Source organism: Seriola aureovittata, chromosome 15 (assembly GCF_021018895.1).
Source record: "Seriola aureovittata isolate HTS-2021-v1 ecotype China chromosome 15, ASM2101889v1, whole genome shotgun sequence".
Lineage (NCBI taxonomy): Eukaryota > Metazoa > Chordata > Actinopteri > Carangiformes > Carangidae > Seriola > Seriola aureovittata.
Genome location: NC_079378.1, coordinates 2,718,869 through 2,741,858, shown reverse-complemented (window position 1 = coordinate 2,741,858; position 22,990 = coordinate 2,718,869). Strand labels below are relative to the sequence as shown.

The window sequence follows — 22,990 nt, the reverse complement described above, 5'->3', positions numbered from 1 at the left end:
AACACAACTTTACCCAACATAGAGCTGGACCGTACACGCTGCTGTACAGTAGGTGGCGCTCTGCACCTTTTAGAGCGGTTTACGAGCCGGCAGTCGAGACGAAGAACAAGATGGCGACCGGTCCCAGCACCGGAATAACATGCGAAAGTTGAGAACTTCTTCCTCCTCTCGCAGTTTGTTTCATCATCCACGAGATTCCACATCCAGCCAGAGAAGAGCGTCTCTCCGGTACTTCAGAAAGATGGGAGACCCAGTGACCGACTACACAGCCCGGCTGCAACAGCAGGTAACCGGCCGGTTTGTCGGCGGAAGCGGCTAACGTTAGCTAGCAGGCTACATACGAGTGAGAGCACCGGTGTCCGTCAGGTAGCTACACGGCGGGCTTCAGCGGCGAAGCAGCGACGAACTTCATTGACTTCAACCGTCAATTGAAAGTATTTTCGTCTGTTGCTAAAACCTCCCGCACGACCAGACAAAGTTATTAACGTCTTTCGGTTAGGTTAACGACAGTCTCAAATTCGGCTAACGTACATTACACCTTACACCATTTGTTATGGAAATATATCAACTTTCTGTACTTGGTTTTCCTGTTATTCGTATGGACGTCACACAATCCGACTGTGCAGTTCAGTCACAGCAAGTTTGTATGAATGAATAAATCGTTTCTTGAAGCGTCCTCTCTCTGCCGAACTCACTAGAAGATGTCATGATTTTATTTTGGTACATTACAGGATGTGTGGCTGCACTGACAGTGATGCTATTATTCATTAAATATGAAATGAATATTAAACGAGGAGATATTTGAATGGAGTCTTGTGCGAGTGCATGTTTGCACTAACACTAAACTATGTATCATACAGTCCATAACTAATTAACAGTAATCAATAGTCAAATAAAATGAAAGGTGAGTGTTACTAATACACCTAGCTTGCCTTTATATAATGTTAATTTTACAGTTTACTGTTTGGTCCCTGGTTAATAAAGTGAAGTTTGGGGCCCTCTAGTGGTTTTACTATGTAAAATAAAATCTGTAAGAAGAAGAAGAGGGACTGATGGTTATTGATTATCAAAATAGTTGTGAATTATTTTTCAGTGTCAGTCTTTGCAGCTCTGATTCCCTCAGAATCTAATTTTTAATCATAACTTCTGTCTTCTTTGTCAGACTGCAAAAGAAATGAATTCATATATTTTAACCAACAAAATCTATAGTTAAAAGTTCATGTGAATTTCACAGACTTTCACTTTGTAATTTGAATGTTTGTTTTATCATGTATTGATAATGAGATAAACACTTTTGGTTTCGTTCTGATTTACTCGGACCAATTCCAATAAACTTTTATTGCCTGGCCTATAATCAGGAGCGGGAGATCCGGAGTCTCTCTGCAGAGATCGAGAGTCTAAAGAACCCACAGAACCTGAGTCCGTCTCCACGTCTGGACGAGCTGCGGGAGGAAAACACCCGGCTGAAATACCGCCTCAACATCCTCAAGAGGGTGAGTGATGCAGCGGCTTGCAGCTCTGAGATGACAGGAGACCGAAGTTTGCATTTTATTAGTTGTACTAGCACACTGTTCACTAATTCATGTCTAAATATTATAGTTATATTAATATCAGGTAACACTTCCTCCAAAAAGAGAATCAAAAGCATTGATCTTAGCCTAGAATAGAGCCGCAGTGGTTACATTAAGTCATCAATCCCACTATTTAGTATGAATTTAAATTAGATTGTATTAAACAATAAATAAATACGATATGACGTGCTATACAGAGTTCAAATTCATGTGTCATCGTCATGTTTTCGTTGTGTGTCCTCAGAGTCTGCAGGAGGAGAAGCCTCACTGCAGTAAATCCATGATGAACATCAACCAGCAGCTTCAGGAGATTTTCGGCGAAGCCATCCGAGCTTCCTGCCCCGAGCTGGACAACCCTCCGCTGGCCGTCACGCCCAACCAGCAGGCCAAGTTTGGAGACTACCAGTGCAACAGCGCTATGGCCATGGCACAGGTTAGACCTTTAAACTGAGGTTAAATGAAGATTTCAGGGAGTCTCCAGATCCTGAAATCGTTTAAATATCTAAAATTTAATTAGGTTTCAGACCTTGATTTGTTGTGGGACATTAGTATGTTTTTATATCAGTAAATTTAACACATTTTAAACCAAACTGTCTCTGACTTTTTTTGTGCTGCAGATGCTGAAGGCAAAGGGAATCAAAGTCAGCCCGAGGGAGATCGCAGAGCGGATCGTCCAGAACCTTCCAGACAACGAACTCGTCCAGAAAACTGAAATTGCAGGACCAGGTACAGACAATAATAAAATCATATGAGTTGATTTGTTTTATTTACTTCTTTAAATGAAAATCCTTTGTTATTTCATACATACTGTACATATCTTTGAGTTTCAGAAATAGGTGAAATTTCTTTTGTTTATATTAATGTTTTTATAGAACAACAAACAACAATGAAAGCATCAGGGAGTATAGACCACAATACAAATGCAGTAAGTAAATAAGAAATACAGAGTTTACATACAAAATAAGTCATTAAAACGTTAAAAAAAAGCCTATTTTTTTAATTTAAAATGTAAAATAATATTTAAATTTTTAGTGCAGCTTTAAGACAATTTTATAAATGAATAATAATATGAAAAAAGTGCCAAAGATTCAGTGGATTTGTTATAGTTCACACTGTATCACACACAAGTTGAAAATGCGTTTAAGCTGCGATCAATTTTATTAAACTGTATGACTTGATTTTCATTCCAAATATTGATTCATAAAAAAGATATGTAAGTTTTTCTCTTGTTTTTTTTTTAAGCCCAAATGCAGATGAATTGGAAAAGTCAGTAAAGGTCAAGAAATGTTGTAAAAACCTCATAACAATTTTTCAGTATTATCTTCTAGAAATCCTGAATAGATCAGAAGTATTAGTACAACCGAACAGATCACATCTCATCAGCAGGTTCGTTAATAACCAGAGTCCTGCCTGTAGCATCTCTAGCTTCCCGTCTTAATGTCTCCCACGTCCTCAGGCTTCATCAACATCCACCTGAAGAGGACGTTTGTGTCCAAACTGTTGAGTAACCTGCTCGTCAACGGCGTCCAGCCTCCGCCGCTGGCCTCCAGGAAGAAGGTTTGTCACGCTTCACGTCTCATCTTCAGGAGTCAGATCATATCCTTAAATATCTTCTGTCACATGTGTCACATATGAGACACAAAATTATGTTTATTTATTTCATACTTTTCTATAATCTTTGTTTTTTTTCCTCATGAAATACTGGAGACTTTTACCTTTTCAAACGTATTTAAGTCTAAAGCTAAAAAGACTTAAAAGTGAGTAAAACTGAGGTTGAGGATGAAGAAGAAAAAAGTAGTAGATATAAATAGTGTGTATGTTGTTGTGCTGCTTCTGCTCAGGTGGTGGTGGATTTCTCCTCCCCCAACATTGCCAAAGAGATGCACGTGGGTCACCTGCGCTCCACCATCATCGGGGACAGCATGTGTCGACTGTTTGAGTTTCTGGGCTATGACGTCCTCAGGTCAGTGCCGTCGCTGTTCACACGACCTGCTAGTGAGTGCTAAGCTAGGCTAAGCTAATGTTTCTGCGTCCTCTCAACTCACAGTTTGTTAGGTTCATATTAGCATATTAGCATGCTAACACTGCACAGCTAATATAGCATGTTTATATGCCAAAGTAAGTACGTTTAGCATGTAACTTTCATCATTTTAGCATATGAGGTAGCTAACTGTAGCATTAAACTCAAAGCAGAGCCAGTATTAGCATGCTAACATGATGATGAAGCACATACAGTTAGCATTAAAAGGAACATGTGTTAACATTGGATGTTAACTGACATGACAGTTAGCATTTTAAGATGTTATCATGCTAACTGTGTGCATGTTAATAGTTAGCGTGCAACACTGTGACAGTCATACATTTATCATGCTAATATGTAGCATCTGTGGAGAAACAAACAGTAATGTAATTTTAATTAAAATATGACCCTTAATGTTCAGGAGTACTTAACTTGGATTGACATGTTGAAGCTGAACTTATCAATCATCCAATATCCAGATATCAGGACAGTCTTTCCAATAATAGTGATATTTTGCTGAATGTTTTTCGCGGAGTGAAACCCTCAACCAGAAACTCAGCTGCTCACGTCACGGCCTGAGATGTAGAGAAATCAAACAAGTCTGTGGTATTTTCCCAGTGTCTGACATTTCATATTAACATTTGCAGGTTGAACCACGTGGGAGACTGGGGCACCCAGTTTGGGATGCTGATCGCCCACCTGCAGGACAAATTCCCAAACTACCTGACCGTGTCTCCGCCCATCAGTGACCTGCAGGCCTTCTACAAAGTCAGTTAATACTCCATCTGTCTCTCTGTTTCCCGCTCGGTGTCCGATCTCACAGGAAATGTTGGATAGATATCTGAAATGACACATAACCACAGACTTAAGTTAGCGGGTTAAACACAGAGCAGCTGCAAGTGTCAACTCTCCAACAGGCGGCTATTTTCTGTTAGTTATCAAAGTAAATCACAGAGACGACAGCGATGGTGCAGAATATGGGAAAAGTAATTCAGCAAAGTGACATAATGATTGCAAATTAAAACTTGCCAGCGGGTAAAATAGGAGTAAAAGGCCGGTGAAATTGCTCCAAAAAAATTGTCCTGTCAGCTCCACTGCAGTGACTCCAAAATCAGGTTTTATTATTAACAATTGAGTCCAGGAGATTTGTTTGTGTTTGTTTTTATTTTTCAAATCTGAAAGTCATAGCAGTTGTTCTTGCCCTCTCACGCTCTCAGACTGTGATGCTTCTATCAGCAGAGTCAGCCGTCTGGTTAAAATGAACAGAAGAAGAACAGATCCATTAATTTCCTTTTTGTTTGTGAAAATGCTGACTCTGCACAACGAACGGTTTTTAATGCCTCCGAGTCGGCGACAGCCCGAGACGCAGGACACGATATCTCAGTAACACCTTGATGGAACTTCCTCAAATCTGGCACCAACATTCACTGGGACTCCAGGATGAACTGATTTAGATTGGCCAAAGGTCAAAGGTCAAGGTCACTGTGTTTTGTCCAACCAAAAGTCTAAAACCCAAAGATATTTATAGATATCATCATGTACAAGTGTAAATATTCAGAACATCCAACATTTCCACACAAGTGTTTAATATTTTATATGATAAACAGGATAAACAGGGACGTTATCTGAAAGTAGTCCGAGTGGCGGAGGGATACAAGCGCGAGGCGTCGATTCTAGTTGGATGCAGAGACACAGGCCCGTGGTTGGTCCAACAATTTATCTTTTTTAAATAAGGCTTGAGTCGATGCGGTGAAGTAAAAACTTTAAAGTGCAGGTGACAAAATTGCACTTGATCAGGTTTAATTAATGGAGGAAGCCAAAAAGCATGATCGCGATGTTATATTACATTTACTGAGAGTACGTAGCCAAAGCTCAGGGGAAATAGTCAGAACAGTCTGGACCGTCTGAGCTTCAGCACATTCAGTCTGAGATAGAATAATGGACACCGCATTAAAGTGCCAAGTCTCGGCTTTAATTTGATCAGGTTTACATCCACATAGAAAGAGCTGTGTGGGAGAAGAAGCCCTTTCAGCACACAGTGCCCAAATTGCAAGTATTCAAAAGTAATTGGAGACTAAAGTCTACGAAATGTTTCTTGAGCAGCTGCGTGTCGTTTCAAACGTTTGCTCATGTAAAAGAAGAAGAAGCTCAGACGTGGCTCAGAGTTGATTTAAGGTGGAGTTGTCAGTTAATATGAGGAGTAGAGAAGAAAACAATGAGGCTAAAAACTATCAGAGAGAAATCAAAGGTCGTTGTTTTGCCAAAATCAACAGTTGGTACTTTCTAAAAGAACAAAAAAAACCAACTGTGCTCAGGAGAACTAGAAAATGGCAAACGATGTGGTCGACCGAGGAGAACAAGTCTTATGGATGAGATGGAAATCATTTTCATGGTGAAGAAAAAGCCGTTTTATGGCTGCACAGTATATAGTACAAACTCAGAGAACACTATCTGTCCTCTCTGCTGTCGTCCTCCCTCATTTCTCTCCACACCTCATTTACCTCTTACATCATCCGGCCGCCGCCTCTCTCTCTCTCTGCTCCTCTCTTTGTCTCCGTGCTCTCATTTCTTTTTCTTTTCTCTGTTCCCCTCTCCTTCCTCCTCCTCCTCCTCCTCTTCTTTCTAACTTCATCAGGAGTCGAAGAAGCGCTTCGACGAGGAGGAAGACTTCAAGAAGCGAGCGTACCAGTGTGTCGTCAGGCTGCAGAGCAAAGAACCGGACTTCATCAAAGGCTGGAACCTCATCTGTGACGTGTCCAGGAGAGGTAGGACCCCCCCCCCCCGTAAAGTCCGCCTTAAACAGTCCACCTTAAAGCACAGCGGTGATTCTCCTCTTTCCTCCGCACGTGTGTTGCAGAGTTTCAGAAGGTCTACGACTGCCTGGACATCCAGATCATCGAGAGAGGAGAGTCGTACTACCAGGACCTGATGACACGGGTGGTGAAGGAGTTTGAGGCGAAAGGTCGGTGTGCAAGAGGTCAAAGGTCACAGCTGGATACTGTTATGTCAGAGGAACCTTTACATTTTCTTTCCATTGTGATTCATTTAGTTCTGTTTTCAGGAGTCTTTAAAAATAAAACTTGGACCTTTGTTGAATCAGAGCTGATCGTGTCTCTGTTTGATAATTAACCCGTGTCTTTGGGTCTGAAGATAATTGAACTCGTTGTCACAGTAATACTTTCACAAACATTCAATAGACTTGTGATTCCTTTAAACTGTAGTCTGCAGTTACATGATTTCACCACCAGGGGGCACAATTGTCTCATAAATGTCTCCTCTGGCATCTTAACTGCCACCTCCTGTTTTTTCTTTTCTCTTTTTTGGGGGTTGTGTAATTTCCCTTTCACCCCCAAATCTCTCTCTTTTTCTTTCTGTCTTCTTTCATTTTTCTCATTATCTCCTCTTTCTCTTTTCCCTTCTGATTACACCCACATTATTAGTCTCTCTTTCTCCTGTAATCATCATTTATTCCATTTTTCTTCCTCTCATTTCCCGCTCTCTCTCTCCTCTTCCCCGCCTCATCCATCTTCTCCTCACCTCTTCTTCCTCTCCTCCTCTCCGTCCCTCTCCTCAGGCCTGATGGAGCTGGACGAGGGCCGTAAGATCGTCTTCGCCCCGGGTCAGTCCATCCCCCTCACCATCGTCAAGTCGGACGGCGGCTACACCTACGACACGTCGGACCTCGCGGCCCTGCATCAGCGGCTCTTCGTCGAGAAGGCTGACGTCATCATCTACGTCACGGACAGCGGACAGGTGAGACAGAGAGAGAGAGAGAGACGTGTGTGGCGGAGTTCAGATAGAGGAAAGGATGATGGCGTTCACAAAAAAAAAAAACAGAAAACGAAGAAACCAGGAAGTCAGAAAGTAAACAAAAAAGTCTCTTAAAAGTTTTAAGGAGAAAGTTAAGGCATTTGAAAGAGTGAAAGATTTCACATCAGTGACATACTACTGTTTCCATGGAGACTGTTGATTTGCTTCCATTATCACTTTTTGGGAAGCAGAGGCCGGTCGCACAAAACACTTTAAGTTTTCCACTTAAGGTTTAAGTACTTAGGTTACTTAAGGGCGTTAAACAGAATCTCTTCAAAGGGTTTCCCTTAGTGAAGGAAAAAAAGTTAAGACATTTACAGCAATAGAAGAGATTTTACAGCAGTAAAATTCTACTGTTTCCATGGAGACTGTTGATTTGCTGCCATTAGCATTTGAATAAGTATAAGACTAAATAAGGAGAAAACCTTAGATACTTCAGTGAACATTTAAGGAGAAGACTTAAGGGTGTTTTGTGCAACCGGTTTTATTTTAAGGAAACTTTAACTCAGACTTTAAGGAAAATCTCACCTGGCCCCCAGAAACTCTGTGAAAGGAGGAAATCTACTTTAAATTGACATTTTCTTCAACTAACAGTGTTTTTTGGTGTAAATATATCCCATGATTCATCTAAGCACAGGTAGAAAAACATAATCTTTGATCCAGTAACAGAACAGATAAATCATCATCTAGTTTCCTGCAGACGCAAACCACCTGCCACCTGTAGATAAAATGGTACAGGATGTTTTCAGTGTCTTTTTCAGTGAGATAGAAATATATATATTTTTTTAAATCAGTCCTGAACAAGTTGGAGGCTGAAAACTTTTCAGAAGTCACCGTCTGTGTCACAGACAGCAGGTTGGGCTTTAAAATGTTATGCGGGTTGTTATGAAGACAGACATCATCGTCCTCAGCAGATGTGAGCGGGGGGGGGGGGGGGGGGCTCGGCGTCTGCAGACTCACTGAAACTAAAACTGTCATCTGAGGGAACTTAATTTACCCAGAGCAGTAAATACAAGGCAACCTGTCGGACACGTTACCAAGGTGACTGTATCTTAAACGTGCTGCTAAAGGACAGGAAGAGATGAACGACGTGCAGGTGCGACATCTTAACATCGATATTTTATTTTCACTCCTGTCAACTTCCTCTCCCTTTTCCTATGGTTAAAAAAAAACCTTTATTATTTTGCAGTATAGTCAGAATGAAAACTTACAAAAAGGAGAATAAAATAAACAAATAAAAACCCACAAACAAACACAACGCATCATACATGACGACAACAGCCTGGTGGTGTTTCTTTAAAAAGAACATTATATTTAAATATTGTGTTTAATAAAGTCCCAGATCTTATCAAACACACCTCCTCCATCATCATTGTAAAATCTGTGTGTTTGTAAACGTGTAGCTACAGTTACCGGACGTGTTTTCATATTTATTGGCAGAAGGTAAAGAGCTGGTTGCTCCTTGACTTTGCTAGCAGCAGATCTGGTTCCTGATGTTTCCCAAAAAAATCCCCCGAAAAACAATGAAAAGTGTTTTTCCAATAGGAGTTGACTTCACTGCGAGACCGGGAGGAATGTGTTCGATTATGAGTGAAATGTTGGAGCTGCTGACTGACGGGCAGGAAGTCTGAGGTTCAGAGGTTCAGACGAGGCCGTGACTTCCTTCTGAATGACCTAAAGACGTGCACACAGCTTTGTGTACACTTTACTGGTGTGTGTGTGTGTGTGTGTGTGTGTGTGTGTGTGTGTGTGTGTGTGTGTGTGCGTGTGCGCGCGCGCTCTCCTGGCCAGGCAGCAGTGACATATAGGAAGGTCCTCTCTTAATCTGGAAAGTCGGATATGACATTTATGTTATATGTCACTCAATTTGTGTGTGTGTGTGTGTGTGTGTGTGTGTGTGTGTGTGCGCTCTCTCCTTCAGGCCACACACTTCCAGGTGGTGTTTGCTGCGGCTCAGATGATTGGCTGGTACAATCCCCAGGTGACCCGGGTGGAGCACGCAGGCTTTGGAGTGGTGCTGGGGGAGGACAAGTGAGTTGGAAACACACACAGAGCTGACTGACGGTCGGAGTGAACGGACAAGCCTCACTCTGCGAATAGATCAAATGTTTTCCATCTTAAATTTGCTCATGAACTGATTTCAGTTGACAGTTAAGGTGGAATTTCATATTTACAAAACACCCGTCATGTTTCTGGTTTACGAAGATCTAGAGGAATTTTCTTTTCATTCATTTGCGATGCCTGTCTGTGGAAACAACTCCTCAGATTGAATTTTAATCCCAAACTTCCCCATGTTGGCTTCCTGTCAGTGTTTTGAAATAACAACAGCTTTATGCGTTTTTCCTTATTTCTTTAATGTGTTTTTCTCTGAGCTTCATAAAAACACTGAGACTTAACTAAGTGAATTTAGAAAATACAGGTCAGGGAACAGCGTGTTCACCAGGTGTCGATGTTTCGACAGAGAAAACATGTCGACAATTATCTGTCAGTTTGCTAAGAGCTGAATTTGTTATTAAAGTTTAGTTCATACATAAAATTCCCCAATAACTGGCAAAACAAAACGACACAAATATGTTTTTGTTCAAACTGAAAACCTGCAGATTGAAGCTGCAGCTACATTTCTCATGTTGGCTCCTTCTCTTTGTTGCCGAATGTTACATGAGACAATCGATGCCACTGTCGCTAAATATGAAGCTAACGCCAGCCGCTGGTTAGCTTAGCTTAGCTTAGCACAAAGGCTGAGAATGAGGGGAAACGGCTAGCATGGCTGTGTCCAACGATATTAGCTGTTTCCCAATTCAGGCGTGAACGACGCGATCTACGAAAGGTGTGGCCCTTCGTAGACTGTGAAATGAGACGGCGTGACCTACAGTGGATTTTTGCTTTGCGTCACCAGCTGTTTCCCGCCTTTACAGTTGCGTCGTCAAGCTAGCTCCTGAACTGGGACACAGCCGTAGATTAACACGGTTATTTAAGATGTGGACAAAGTTAAATATTTAACACGTTGGGGTTTTGTACGAGGAGTTGGAACGACTTCTTGGACGGGTGCAATGTGTTTTCCTGGAGTCTTTAATTAGTGAGTAATTAGTGACCTTTTAGACGTGTTGGTAAATGCGTTTCCTGGTCATGCCATCAGAGAGCTGAGGCGACGGTAAAGAGTTGAACAGAGGCTCGACTCTGACTGTTGAGTGTTGTGACCACGTACAGACTAATAACAGTTTAATGCGACTCCAAATCACCGTCATCAGAGCCGCAGCGAAGACGAGCAGCTCCTCCGGAGAGCGAGACTTCAGCGCCGCCGCCACCTCACTGTAATCATCTGAACGTCCTTCACCGCGTCTTTATCGCCTCTGCTTCATGTTTTTATCACATTTATTATCAAACATAAAAAGCAGAACTTTTACTGCATCGACAAATAAAAAGGAAAATATACAGCCGCTGCTCCACAAACAGAGGAGTCGGCGTTTGAACACAGGGCTGTTATTACTCGCCGTGCGAGGGGATGAGGGGAGCGGCGGCGCTCTGCGGGGCCGTAGGTGGACAGCGGTAATTAAAAGTTCAGCAGCGACGTCAGACCAAGTTTGAGGAACGCTCTCAGACTGAACTTACACGGGATTGATTGATGCTTGATTGATTGTTTATGTAGAAATGTATTTATGTTTGAAATTGTGCATTTTCACATTAATAATGTAGGAGATCACCTTCAGCCCCGAATCTGAAGTGAAGTGGAATATTTGCCTGATCAATCTGATGATTATAACAAAGTCTATAGTTTGTTTTATACAGTGAATCAAACAGGTGTTTACAAAGATCCGCAGGTCGGACTCAAACCTCTGCGGTTTGGATTAAACCTGGATGACACGTTCACCAGGTGAGAGGACCAGACTGTGTTTCCTCTCCGCACACACAGCTCGTCAATCGACCGCTCATTGATTAACTTCTCCATTCCACCTGTAGCCTGTAACTGGTTTGACTTGACATTTTAATTATTCACATCACTCTGAGGACGTAGTTATTCCTCCGTGCCGGCGACAGCTGGAGGCGGAGGGATGTTGTTTTCTGGTCGTTCGTCCGTCCCATCGTTGTGAACACGATATCTCCAAAACGCCTCGATGGAACTTCTTCAGATTTGGCACAAACATTGACTATGACTCAAGGATGAACTGATTCGTTTTTGGTGCTCAAAGGTCATAGGTCGAGGTCGTAGTGACCTCTCAAATACATCTTGTTGATGATTGACGTGAATCCAAACCCAGCAGCAGAAAGACGTTAAAGTCTGAACCACAAGTTCAATCACTGTCACTTTTTATTTCATGAACTCAAAACAGAAAATATTAAAATAAGACGCGTAATAAATTATTCTCAGTCTTGGTTCATCATCTTTTTGAGCTCCATCGTCGTCTTCTACTCCTCCTTCACTTCATCTTCTCTTTCACCTCCTCCTCTTCTACTCCTCCTTCTGCCCAAGTTCCCTCTTCTTCTCCAACTCGTCCTCCTCCTCCTCATTCTTCTTCTTCCCTCTCTTTTCAGTCCTGTTCTTCCTACGTGTTCTTACCCTCCTCCTCCCTCTCCCTTCTCCTCCTCCTCCTCAATCCTCTTCTCTCTCTTCCCTTTTCAGTCCCTACGTAGTCCTCATCCTTCCTCATCTTCCTCCTCCTTTCATCCTTCCTCATCTTCCTCCTCCCTCTCCCTCGTCACATTTTCCTTCTCCCCTCTCCTCCTCCTTTTCATCCTCTTTTTCTTCTGTCTACTTTCCCTCTCCCTTCTTCTTCTCTTCCTCCTCTTCCTCGTTCTTTTGTTGAATCCAAACAAAAGCAGCCAGAAATATGAACATCATCATTTAAAAGATATTAAAGTTTTCAACTGGGACATTTTATTTTGTTTTATAGCCACAATCTGGGTTTTGTTTCAGAGTCGTACTTGTACCTGCTCTTCCTCCCCGGTGTGTTATTTATCAGCTGTTGTAGTAAGCGGTGATTACTGTGCGGCTGATACGTGAACACGCTCTATAATTTGAACACATATCTGTCACACTGTTGTTTTTTGCTAATCAATCGTCCAGAGAAGAAGAGTCCACGCGGGGGTGGGGGTGGGGGGGGTGTTCGTTGACGTTACGCGTCGCAGAGGCCATAACTAAGTGCTGCTAAACGCCCCACAGTAACCTGAGGGGGCGTAAATTGGCCCCACAATGTCTGCGCTACACCGAACTCCATTAGAAATTTATCATGCTGCTTTCATAATCGCTCAACCAGACAATAAGAGCTTAGCACAGCCACGGGGGGGGGGGGGGCTGTTATAGCTGCAAGTAAACAGGGGGGGGGTTATTAAATTTGTGGCTCATGTTCTGCTTGTAATGCTCATCTGATTTGCCTGATTGTACAAAATGTCTCACCCTGAGGCGTCGGCGAGCGGAAATAATCTAATAGTTTGTTGTCATGATAATTATTGCCGACAGAAAAGTCAAACCTCCTCGTACCTGCCGGAAAGTTCTGCTCTCTGATCTCTTTCAGGCCGCTCTGTCTGAGCCGTCGTTTCCTTTGTCCCTCGGCTTGTATGTGTCGGGGATCTCTGTGGCTACAGAGTTCACCGGGAGACAGCTTTCCTCACGCTCAACTTCTCTCTTTTTTTTTTGTTTCTCCGTCTGTCTCGCTCAGGAAGAAGTTTAAGACCCGGTCGGGAGACACGGTGAGGCTGATGGACCTGCTGGAGGAGGGACTGAAGAGGTCCATGGACAAACTGAAGGAGAAGGAGAGAGACAAGGTGAGAGAGCCGTCGCAGAGAGTCATGTCCTGACGGAGAGAGAGGCCTGACAGAGGAGATGGTTTTTGATTCTTAAAAAATCACAAATATATCTTCTTATGAATCAACACTTCAAAATAAAACACAGAAGAAGAAGAAAATATGGAGCTTTAAAAATAGAAGAAACACTGTTGGGTCCAGAGTCCAGATATTGGACGAACCGCCGTTAAACTCCCCAGAGGATGAATCCTGCTGACGTCGGTGATCCCCTTGACTTTTCTTCATGCAGCAATAAGAGAGTAAAAATGCTCGTCTCCTCCAGCTCACACGGTGCAGTGTAGTGCTGGAGGATAAAGCGTGAGCCATGTTTTCCTTCTGGCCCGAGACCCTCTGAGCTTTGCATGACACCGAAAAGATTTAAATTGGGAAGAATGAACTTATGTTTTCGTTCTTCTTGCGGATGAAGAAGAAGAAGAAGAAGTTGTTAGAGGGCGAAACAACAAAGACACGCCGAAGTCAAACACAACCGCAGCACCTCAGGGGTTTGTGCTGTTTTGTATTAGGTTGTTTTTTTTCTAATGCTTTACATGTCTGTGCTGAATATTTAACTCGAGACCCTCGTGGAAGCAGTCGGAGCTCTTTTTATTTATGTCCAGCTCGCTGCTGTTTCATATTTAATCAGCTGCTTTATTTCTCTAATTTCTCCTCAGAATAATTGCTTGTTAGACTTTATGGCAGAAACGCTCCTCAGTTACAGTCTACTTGAATCATTTTTGGCAGAATATTGCACAATATTTTAGCTTGTATTAGAATCATTTAATATCAATATTTCGTGCCCAATGTTTAATCTTTGATAAGCAGCCATTTAGTTCCAGTGAGCAGCTCATTATTTCCGCTTTTGCGCCCGGCTTTCGATTCACCCTGACAAGGCTTATTTTACAGTAATGACCGTCTCACTCTACAGTAGCCATTAAATCTTCTCGCTCTCATCCTGCGTGAACCGAGCCAAGCTCCGGATCTTTCTGATCACGTCCACAGAGGACCCGGGCTGAAATGGGAAACGCCACCCACCGCCAGATTTTTAGTTCCCTTCATCTGCTGAGCTCTGAGGACGGCCCGCTTTTATTCGTCTTCCTCCCCTCCATCTTTTCACCACGCTCCTCTTTGCTTTCCGTGTCCCGTGTCCCTCGAACCTCCTCATGTCTGCAGCCACACAGGCCTCAAGTCCGTCTGAATGTGGCCTTATTAAGGCTTCGTCAGCTGATGCCGCGTGAAGCTGTTTGGGGGGGAAAGACTCCAATCAGGAAACGAGTCGAGGCGAAATAGAAGTTACCTGGATGTTACTCCATGGAAGGTCCGGCTGCGCTCTGGCTTGTTTGCATTTCTTTAAACCAATCAGAATCGTCCTGAGCGGCGCTGAGCCCAGGATGTGGCGGCGGTGGCGCCTCTGCAAAACACTGGTTGTCCTTCCGTCCGTCCCATCCCCGTTGACGCCATATCTCAGTAACACTTTGATTGAACTTCATCAAATTTGGCGCAAACATTCACTAGGACTCGAGGCATGAACTGATTAGACTTTATTGGCTAAAGGTCAAAGGTCACGGTGACTTTTCAAAACATGATTTTGGCCTTGTTGAACGCAATATCTCCAGAACTCCTTGAGGGAATCCCTTCAGACTTCGCCACGGGTCCATGATCTCCTCCGTTGTCCGTGTTTGATGAATAACATCAGCTTGAAACTGGCGACGCTTCGTGAGTCCAACGAAACTGTAAAACAGCCAATTCACTTTCGTACAACGGATAATTAACCCCAAACACAGTTGCAGTAGTTTTGCGGGTATTCGGTCATGAGTCAAAGTCTTGAACTGAGAGGAAAAGTCACCAACGTCATTAGGATTGATCCTCTGGTGCCGATGAACGTCTGTGGCCAGTGTCATGGTCAGTCCACCCTGAAGGTGTCGGGAAATTAAAAGCTGGACTTAATAAAGAGTCTGAGCTGCGGCTCCAGTTGTAAGTTTTGTTGCTGAATCATTTCATCTGAAATTCCTTTTCAGCCTGAAGTCATTTGTTTTCCCCGACATTTAGCTTATGAAATCGTCTTTCACAAACTTGTTGTGGTCATGTGTGTGAGAGAGAGAGATTTCACCCCCCCCCCCACCCCCCCGCTTTTCTTCACTCAGAAAACCTTTTGATGAGTCGTGTTTTTTTTTCTCGGCAGCACAAACACAAACTTGGCTCCATCAACCGGCTCGTGTGCAGCCCTACTACACCTTGTTAAATAAAAGAATGGTTGCGTTGGTTGTTTAGGAATGGGAAGTGTTATTTTTCACCTCCTGACCTGATTTGTTCCAGCTACTCTCCAGATTCAACCCAGAAAATATCTGTTCACAGGCCCTTTCCCTCCATCCCAAGGCTATCATTAGCTGCTGTTTTCTCTTCACTCCACACAGCAAAACTCTGACTTCTCTGTTAATTTGCCTGCATGTGTTTGCACCTTCTGATGTCGAGGTGTTTGCATCTGAAATTAAACTTTCAGGGGGATGAAAACAAGTTTTTAAAAAAACAAAACACAAGAGCCTGACCTGGTTAGGTATTATCTGGAGCGCTCGGCGCAGTGTAAACACTCAGTGACTTCCAGTTGAACTGCAATGATTTTAATGCGGAGAAGGTTGTGGGGAAGCGGTGCCAACACAGTTTCCCTGCAGGCGCCTCTGGCCTGGCACTTTGCTCTCTGTCTGGGTCGGTGCCCACGTCTACCATCTGCTAACCCTGCCTCATTAAAACAAACCCCAACCCTGGCCTCCGTGACCCTCGGTCTGCACCGCTAACGCTGCTGCTGCTGAGGTTTGTTCTCTCCAGTCTCCTGTAGTTCTCTTCTTCTGTCTTCCAGCCTTTAGTCTATTATACTTTCTTTTATTTTGTTTTGATCATATCCTGTTATGTTCTGTCCCTCCCCGCCTCGTCCTGTTGTGTCACACTGCGTCCTGTCCTCTTGGATCCTGTCCTCGCGCGTCCTGGCGCTGGAACAAGAGCCGCAGTGATTGGTCGATTGATCAGTCAGTCGATAGTCAGAAAAGTCTGCCACTACTTTGTTTCAATTATTTATTGTATAAATAAATAATATATTTAATAATAATACATTTTATTAAGTAAGTATCTTTGAAGACAATTTACAAATCAAACAAGATTCAGAACATAAGACAAGATAAAAACAGCAGCAACAATTACATGGATATAAATAGAAGAGTTCAGTATAATAAAACAAAAGAAATATATTTAATGAAACGATAAAATAAAAAAATAATAATATATATACACATATAAAATAACATTTAAAGGAGCAAAGTGACACATTAAATGAGTGGGAAATTAATTAAATAAATATCCTATGTGCCACAAACCTGAGGAAACAAAAGGAGTTCAATTTTAGTGAAATAACATTTTTAAGAAAATGAACAGCAGGTTGTGTGTTTATGTTGTTTTCACTAGTTTCTATTGTGCGCATGAAAAAATGAGGCAACACTTCACGTTCCTTTTTAATGAATATTTCCAAGCAGCAAATGAAATGTAATGTATTTGTAAACAACTGCATGTTTCTATTACAGCTGTTTGTTGAGATAATCAGAGACAGTAAAACTCTGTCGTCTCTGTAGGAGTTGTTGTAACTGTTGACAAATACTCAACGTAAATGTCACTTTAGCTGTTTTCACATGTGCTTACAGCTGCATTAGTTTATTTAATGTATATTTTCTGTTTATTGAAGTGAAATAAAGCGACTTAAAGTGTTAGCAAAAAGGAAAATTACATTTATCCATAAATCCATCCATCCTGCACATTTGATTTTTTGAAATCTTTCACACATCTGTAGTGATGTTGTCTGGTCACGTCACATCACTCCTTCAGTCTGTCGCGCTCGATGGGAGGTTTGTTTTTGTTGTTGTTGTTGTTGTTGTTTTCCAATCAAATCACCATCACTGAATCTTCTGTTTAATCCTCTGTTGGCTGCCCGTGGTATCAGACGCGTCACACGCAGGTTCAAGGGAAGGCTACGACTTAATGAGTCAATTTAATCTTTTCGGCCGAGGTTAGAAAATTTGATTCATTATTTTGATTAAATTGAACTTAGTTGTTTTACTGATAGAAGCACAAGTTGAAGAACTGCCTACCGTAATTAATGAAGCGGCTCTTATCCACATTTTTAATGCTTTTTAAAGAGTTTGAGGGGGAAGTGGCGATGGGAGAGATGGTCACCTCCACACCTGTCCACTGTGTTTCTGCAGGTGCTGACTCCGGAGGAGCTGATTAAAGCCCAGAGGTCCGTCGCCTTCGGCTGCATCAAATACGCCGATCTCTCCCACAACCGCATCAACGACTACGTCTTCTCGTTCGACAAGATGCTGGACGACCGGGGCAACACGGCGGCGTACCTCCTCTACGCCTTCACCCGCATCAGGTGAGGGTCTCAGCATTACACCCGACGTGTGAACACTGAGTCTGAGTCTGTGGCGGAGGTTCGGCACACGTGACCACGAGGCGGTAATTGTAGTTTGCTGTGGAGCTGTAGCAGCTCTGACTCTTCAGGTAGGTGGTAATGATGTTGAGGTTAGGTGGTTTGGGGACGACCCGACCGGTGACTTCCTGTCACTCTACACTGTCCTTTATAGTAAAGATAAAGAAATAACTTTAGAGAAGAATATTATAAGTGATGCAGAGAAAGTTGGTCTGTGTAGAAATGTATTGATCAAGTCAAACAAGTTGCTCGATGAGGACCCCCCTCCCCCTGCTGGTCGTCGAGCTCGGCGTCTTCACTTTGGGACACGTAAAGTATCTAGAAAGTTGAATTGAGTTCCTTGTTCCTTCGTCAGTGTCCTCGTCTCCTCTCCGCCCGGTCAGAGCACCTCCCACCACCACCAGTACACTTCCATTACCCATATCAGATCAGCCTCGCTGGCCCCTCGCTGGAGGTTCTGGTGCCGGATTAATCTTCAGGGGTATTTTCACCCAACACCCCCCCCCCCCTGTATCGAGTGAGCATCTCCTGTCTGCACTGATCCCCCTCCTCCCGCAGCCTCCCCTGGAGGTGTTAGACTTGGGGGTGGCAGAGTGCCCGGCAAAGATTGATCTTCTCCATTTTCAGCAGGAGGAGGAGGTGGAGGTGGTGGAGGGGGAGGGGGGGTGAGAGTGAGAGCAGTCTTGCCTGAGAAGACTCGATGTTCCTGCACTCAGTCAATAGAGCACTCACCGGTGGCAGCGCCCCCCCGTCACTGTGGGTGTTCGAGTGTCATAGACGACGAGACGGAGACTTTCCTCAGGGAGGTTGTTCAGTTTGTTCCGTCCTGACAGACGAGTGAAGAACAGAACGGCAGCCGCTGTTTCGCCCAAAACTCGGAGGCTGCGCTAAAGATGTTGTGATGCAAGTGATTTCAGTTGATGGGAAAAATTATCTTCAGATTAATTGTTGAGGAAATGGTGAAAAAAGCTTTATTTTAGGGTTTGATTATTTCCTAAGTTTCTAAAATAAAAAGCAGTTGGAAGTTTATTTTCAAGAGTTTTATCATGTGAAGAAATTCTTTATTATTTATTATTTTAATTCTTTAGCTACTGTTCTGAAAACAGTTTTAGACTTTAGTTAGTTGTGTTTTAAAACAGTTTTTGGTTTTTAAAAAAAAGCAGTTTCATCTAAACTGAAGTAAAAAACATATTAATCCTTCATTTTTATAAATATAAAATACATTTTTGTCTGGATTTATTGCTCATTATCCACGACTCGGCAATTCATTAAAATTAATTGATTTGCACACTCTTAATTTTACTTAAAAATACTGTAAAATAAAACTGAAAAATGCTCCTTGCAGTTTGAGAGTCTAAAGTGACAATCCTCAAATTATTATAATTATAATAAAAACATATAAATTATTTTGATTTAATTCATAATTTTTTTGTGTGACCCTAAAAAACCCAAAGATATTCACTTTATACCAGTTTCCTGCAGCTGACCATGATCACATGATGAAATATTCCAAGAGGCTTTTGAAGCTCGATGTGTGAAACGACCATCGTCAAACAAGACTGATTGATTACGTTGATTAATTAGAAATGAACCACAGCAGCAAGTTGCAGCGTCGGGACAAAAGAGAAACTTTTAATTTGAAAATGTTTTTACAAGCTGGAAAAAGTAGAAACAAACGAGTCGGTCACGATCAGGTGACGTCAAAGAAAACTAATAAATATATCGGCTTATTGTAGGTGAATGTCGATTGATAAATGATATTAAATTAGTTTGTTTGAGTTCATTTAGAAAGTTTGTCCTGGAGAAAGCGCTGACTCATTTATCTTGGTTAAATTCTTTGTTTATCAGGAAGGTTCGTTTTTCTCTTAGAAAACAGAATATTGATCATATATCGTTTAAATATCGGCCTCAGAACTCCAGCGTTGATCGAGCTTTATGTTTAAACTGCTCAGAAATGTTTCGAACGTAAGTTTCTTTCCTTCCGCCGTCACAGAGACTCTGACCTGAAAAGCAGCTGTGACACAGTCTGTTATTTGTCTCTGTCGTTCAGAAGCGTCAGACTCCTGTTGCTGAATATGAGAAAGATCTCGGGGTTTCTCTGATCCTGGATCCATGTCTCACGGTGTTTGTCTACGACGTACAGGAGCAGAGCGTGACGTCCGTATTAATGGCGTCATTGATTTCCCACAGGTCCATAGCTCGTCTGGCGAACATCGACGAGGCCGCGCTGAGGAAAGCGGCGGAGACCACGGAGGTCCTCCTGGACCACGAGAAGGAGTGGAAGCTGGGGAAGTGCATCCTGCGCTTCCCCGAGATCCTGCAGAAGATCCTGGACGACCTGCTGCTGCACACGCTCTGCGACTACCTGTACGAGCTCGCCACCACCTTCACCGAGTTCTACGACAGCTGCTACTGCGTGGAGAAGGACAGGAAGACAGGTAACGCCATGGGGGGAGGGGGGGGGGTTCTCAGTTCTTGGGGTAGATTTATATTCTCTTCACAAAAACAGATTTTATTCATGGGTTTTTGTAAATAATGTTTTCACGCCTCCATAAAAACAAATGGCTTTGAGGGAAATGGAGGTCAGAGGTGGAGTAGGAGAAGCAGGAGGAGTCAGTCAACAGGAAGTCTCACTCCGAGGGGGTCGTCACTAAAAGCCGTCTGAGCGCCGTTAGCCCTCCACGTTTTTATCCCCGCGGTGCACTGGAGTGCTAGCACTTCAGGCTTAGAGCTGTTTAATTATGCTAATGCTCAGTTAGCGCTGCAGCAGTAAACCCAGCTGGAGGCTTTTATTTTATGTCATTTTTTTCAGAAAGGGAACAGTTCAGACTGATGGAGAGTGTTTGCATGAACAGAGACGGACGGCTGCAGAGTCACAGAGAAAACCAATCCGCTGCGTTCGCTGTCAGGTTATTATACTGAACATTATGTCGCAAAGGAGAAGGGTGTGTGTGTGAGGCCGACGTGTGCACATAATCATCAACACATCTCTCTGCACTCTGTCTGCTTTACAGCAAAAACACAAAAACAAAATACTCAAAAACAAAATACATTAATAGATACTCTATTAATGAGATCAGATCTGATCACATTAATAGACGTAGCAGCTGGTTTTATAAGATGTGAATTATTAAGACTCGTGACTCAGTGAGCAGCTACTTGAAGCCTGAGGATATCGTGTGATTACGGCCCCTGATTTAGAAAACTAACTGAACAGTTAAATGATTTAAATGTTATGTAAAATTAAAGGTTCCATATTTTACACTTCCTATGTTTTTTATTTTGAAGTGTTGATCCATAAAAAGATATCTGTGGTTTTAAGAAACAAAAAAAACATCTCAGTGTAGTTTCACATCTCCTCTCTCAGGCTTCTCTCTGGAGCTCTAGTAACAACAGGTCTGTGAGCCAATCAGAAGAGAGGAGGCTCTGAGCCTCTCTTCTGATTGGCTGATTGTTTTCTGAGTGATCCAATAAAAATATAGCAGATTTCACCAAATCCTGCAAGGTTTGGATGGTGGGTCCAGGTGGGCGGGGCTTGGTGACTGCTTTGTTGTGACATCACAAAGTTCCTGAAGTCCTGACGGCTGGTTTTAAGGCTCAGTTTCTGAATACAGGCTGTGTGCATTTCTCTGTGGACTGAGGCTTTGATACTTTCACAGTATTAATATAGAAGCTAGAGCTGATCTATAATCACACTACACATGAACACAGACCTTTACACTGGAGGAGCTTTAAATTAAATAATAATGTCTGAACCATCAATTCACATCTGGTAAATTTATCAGAATGTAATAACACTTTTCAAACAGCTTTTATCTCCTCGCAGCTTCTTTCTCGTCAGCGTCGCCTCAGCATCAGCTGCACTCCGTCGTCCTCTCATAAACTCGGATGCGTCGTCTTGTTTGTGTAAATTACAAACTCATTTTGCCGTCCGTCAGCACCCGTTGACGCTCCCGCCCCTTTAACGACTCGTCTGCTTTAATGCACCCCGTGCTGCTCATTACCGACATAATTTCTATTGGATTTCAGCGCCGTGCAGCGATTTGGCCCGGTGGGCGGCGACGGTCGTGGAACGTTGCATGTGGATGCAGATGTGCGGGTCATTGATTTTCATTTGAAGCCAGGGTGCGTCGGCCCGCTGCTGTGTAATGGTGGCATCATTAAACGCGCCCTCTGACCTTTTGTTGTTTGTTGGTGTCGTTCTCTGCTTCACCTCTGAATGTTTTCCTGTTTGCCGTCGCGTCAGTCTCTTCTGGTTTTTCCCCTGTGTCTCTTTTCCTTCATCACCTTCATCTCTTTTGTTTTTCTTTTCTTTGATCGTGTGAAGGACGTGATGTTCACTTGAAAAGACGTAATAATCACATTATTTACGTATCTGTGTGAATCATAACAACCGGTTTTGTCCAGATGAAGTCCGGCGTTAGAGCGTCCACGTCCCCTCGGACTATAGACGCATCAGTCCACTTCCCTCTGGCTCTGATCCTGATCCGAGGCGTCTTACTTCCATTTACCCAATCACACTCCGTGTTATTACTGCATCTAATTTCTGTCGATATAATTTGATTAATCATAAATGTGTTGAAGTAGAGCCATGTCGGATCCTCCGGACTCCAACTTTATATTTGTTGCTCGTTTGTTGTAAAGTTGTGTTTTTCCTTCTTTCTGTGAATCAGCTGCAACCAACAATTATTTCCACTATCAATACTAATCTGATAGTTGTTTTCTTTTGATAATTGATTGATTGTTTAATCTATAAAATATCAGAAAACGGTGAAAAGATTCCCTGCAGCTCGGGTTAACATATTCTAATTGCTTTGTTTTGTCAAAACAGTCAATAATTTTTTTTCAGGAAATAAAAGAATAAAACAAATTCTCAGACGTAAAATCTTAAACGTTTCTTCTCTCTGCGTCCGTGTCCAGGTGAGGTGATAAAGGTGAACATGTGGAGGATGCTGCTCTGCGACGCCACGGCCGCCATCATGGCTAAAGGCTTCGAAATCCTGGGCATCAACCCCGTCCACAGGATGTGATGTCACGGCGATCCCACCCGCCTCCAAGTGAAGATGACGACGATGATTAACGGTTAAGATAAAGATCGTGAGTCTGTCTCTCTCACGCCTCGGCCAAAACTCACTGAACTTTATTTTCCATAAAAGTTATGAAATCCATCGAGTTCAGCTCCTCAGTTATAACATCTCATGTGAAGGATCTTTTTTTATTAAAGAACCTGTATGAACCAAAACATCTGCTGTCGATCATTTTCACCCTGTGGCTCTTTCACGTTAGAGACGGATTTCTTATTGTTTCTGTAATAGAATAAAGTCGGAATTTAATGAGGAT

At 42.8% G+C, this 22,990-nt stretch overlaps 1 protein-coding gene across 1 annotated transcript; it reads left to right on the top strand.

Moving 5' to 3' along the window:
• The first annotated feature begins 101 nt into the window (after window positions 1-101).
• Window positions 102-22,892, top strand: rars1 (arginyl-tRNA synthetase 1). The gene is made up of 15 exons (XM_056398313.1): window positions 102-286; window positions 1,359-1,493; window positions 1,816-2,004; window positions 2,189-2,297; window positions 3,028-3,128; window positions 3,413-3,534; window positions 4,239-4,359; window positions 6,227-6,356; window positions 6,449-6,553; window positions 7,166-7,344; window positions 9,323-9,432; window positions 13,056-13,161; window positions 17,421-17,593; window positions 19,841-20,088; window positions 22,571-22,892. Exons 1-15 carry the CDS (start codon window positions 140-142, stop codon window positions 22,678-22,680), a joined length of 2,085 nt encoding a protein of 694 aa, XP_056254288.1. The 5' UTR covers window positions 102-139; the 3' UTR covers window positions 22,681-22,892.
• The last annotated feature ends 98 nt before the right edge of the window (window positions 22,893-22,990 follow it).